The following is a 1,995-nucleotide window of genomic DNA, read 5'->3' as shown; positions in this document are numbered from 1 at the left end:
TTATATGAAACAGAGAAACAAGAGCTGATTAGTAATTAGAAGACTTGCTTATTATTTCAGAAAATACAGTTCAACCAACGTCCTATAAACGAGGACCACCTCCACCTGAACTCCTAGTTTATCTCTACTACTAACTTATAAATAGAACTCCTACAAAGACTCCACACGACTCAGTCATGCAACCAATAGATACAAATAAACAAAACACAAACTAATTAAATTTATTACAAGTTTGAGATTAAACCCAACAATTATTCCCTTAATCTCAAACTTATTTCTCTAACTCCCTAACTCCCAGAAAGTTGCGCATCTTCTCAAACTTAATTGTTGCAAGAGCTTTTGTCAGCCCATCTGCTCGTTGCTGATTGCTACTGACATGCTTCACAATGACGTCTACACCCTCTACACATTCTCTGATAAAATGAAATCGTATGTCGATATGTTTGCTTCTTCCATGGAACATAGGATTATGGCTAAGTCGATTGCTGAATTATTGTCAATAAACAATACTACTCGACCAAGTTTATCATCTGTAATGTGACTTAAGACATTCTTCATCCAAATTCCTGACAAGCAGATGCAGTAGGGACAGCAATGAATTCTGCTTCACAGGACGACAGAGCCACCACCCTTTGCTTCTGGGAAACCCATGATATTAAGCTCTCATTCAAGTAATAAGCCATGCCTCCTTTACTCCGTCTATCATCTATAGTTCCTCCCAGATCACTATCAGAGTAGCCAGTAAACTATATGTTTCCGCTGTTCTGATTTATAAATCAACCCAAACTGTAATTATTCCGTTGACATACCGGAGAATCCTCTTCATTGCATTCAAATGCAATGCAGTTGGACGTTCCATATAACGACTTACAATTTTAACAGAAAAAGCTATATCTGGTTGAGTGTTTACCAGATATCTTAACCCTCCTACTAAGCTTTTGTACATTGTTGCATCAACTACACGTCCCCCTTCATCCTTAGAATTTGCTCTTTTGGGTCCATCGGGTATTTGGTAGGATTGCAGTCCCCATGCCTGCCCTTTTCAGTAACTTTTCTGCATACCCCAACTGTTTTAACTCAATGTAACCAGCTTCCTGCTTCACCTCAATTCCCAGATAGTAGCTGAGCTTTCCCAGATCTGTCATGTCGAATTTCCTTCCCATTTGTTGCTTATACTCTTCGATCTTCTACACATCTGCACCAGTGATCAAAATATCGTCTACAGAGACGACAATTATCAAACAATCTTTCCCTTTTTCGCTCGCATAAACAGCATTTTCATAAGGACAACGCTTAAAATCCAAACTCCACAGGCTGGGATTCAATTTTGCATACCAAGCACGCGGTGTTTGTTTAAGCCATACAATGCTTTCACCAACTTGTAAACCAAGTGTTCCTTCCCAATATTTTCAAAACCTTCTAGCTGAGCAACAAACACATCTTCAGTAATTTCTCCTTTTAAAAAAAGTAGTTTTCACGTCTAAATGATGGACTTCCCATGAGTGTTTTGCTGATAGAGATAACAACATTCGTATTATCTCAAGACGAGTGACAGGATGCGAACACTTCCTCATAATCAATTCCATGCTCTTGAGCATACCCTTTTGCTACCAAACGGGCCTTGTGTTTTACTACATTTCCAGCTACATCCTTTTTAAGTTTGAAAATCCATTTTAAAACCAATAACTTTATGTCCTGCAGGTAACTCCATAAGTTTCCACGTACCATTTTTTTTCGATTGAGTCAATTTCAGTCTCCATAGCCCTTTTCCAGTGTTTATCTTTTGAAGGCTCCTTGAAGTTTGCAGGTTCCTCTGTCCCCATTAGGTATAATTCTTCATCTAACACTACTTCTTCAGTGTCGTTATACACATCACTCAGCCTGCGAACTTTTAAAGGTTCAACGCTATCATCATAATTATCACTATCTAGCCTCGATGATCCTGATGCAACCAAGCTCGAAGAAATAAACACTTGTGTAGATGGAGTAATCTGT

At 38.6% G+C, this 1,995-nt stretch overlaps 1 protein-coding gene across 1 annotated transcript; it reads right to left on the bottom strand.

The window, feature by feature from the left end:
* Positions 1-554: 554 nt before the first annotated feature.
* Positions 555-1,145, bottom strand: LOC141679293 (secreted RxLR effector protein 161-like). Its single transcript, XM_074485795.1, has 3 exons — positions 1,034-1,145; positions 810-894; positions 555-726 (listed from the first exon to the last, which is right to left on the bottom strand). The coding sequence occupies exons 1-3, from the start codon at positions 1,143-1,145 to the stop codon at positions 555-557; spliced, it is 369 nt and encodes a 122-aa protein (XP_074341896.1).
* Positions 1,146-1,995: the final 850 nt, after the last annotated feature.

The sequence above is a fragment of the Apium graveolens genome, chromosome 8 (assembly GCF_009905375.1).
Source record: "Apium graveolens cultivar Ventura chromosome 8, ASM990537v1, whole genome shotgun sequence".
In the NCBI taxonomy this organism is placed as follows: domain Eukaryota; kingdom Viridiplantae; phylum Streptophyta; class Magnoliopsida; order Apiales; family Apiaceae; genus Apium; species Apium graveolens.
Note: the sequence above shows the minus strand (reverse complement) of the source record. Positions and strands in the feature narration are given on the sequence as shown.

Excerpts from the sequence above, each read along its gene's own strand:
- LOC141679293 (XM_074485795.1), bottom strand. The coding sequence starts at position 1,145 with ATGACAGATCTGGGAAAGCTCAGCTACTATCTGGGAATTGAGGTGAAG. Across the intron at positions 895-1,033 it reads AAAGTTACTGAAAAGGGCAG|ATATAGCTTTTTCTGTTAAA; the intron begins GCATGGGGACTG and ends ACACTCAACCAG. Across the intron at positions 727-809 it reads GCAATGAAGAGGATTCTCCG|TGATCTGGGAGGAACTATAG; the intron begins GTATGTCAACGG and ends CTACTCTGATAG.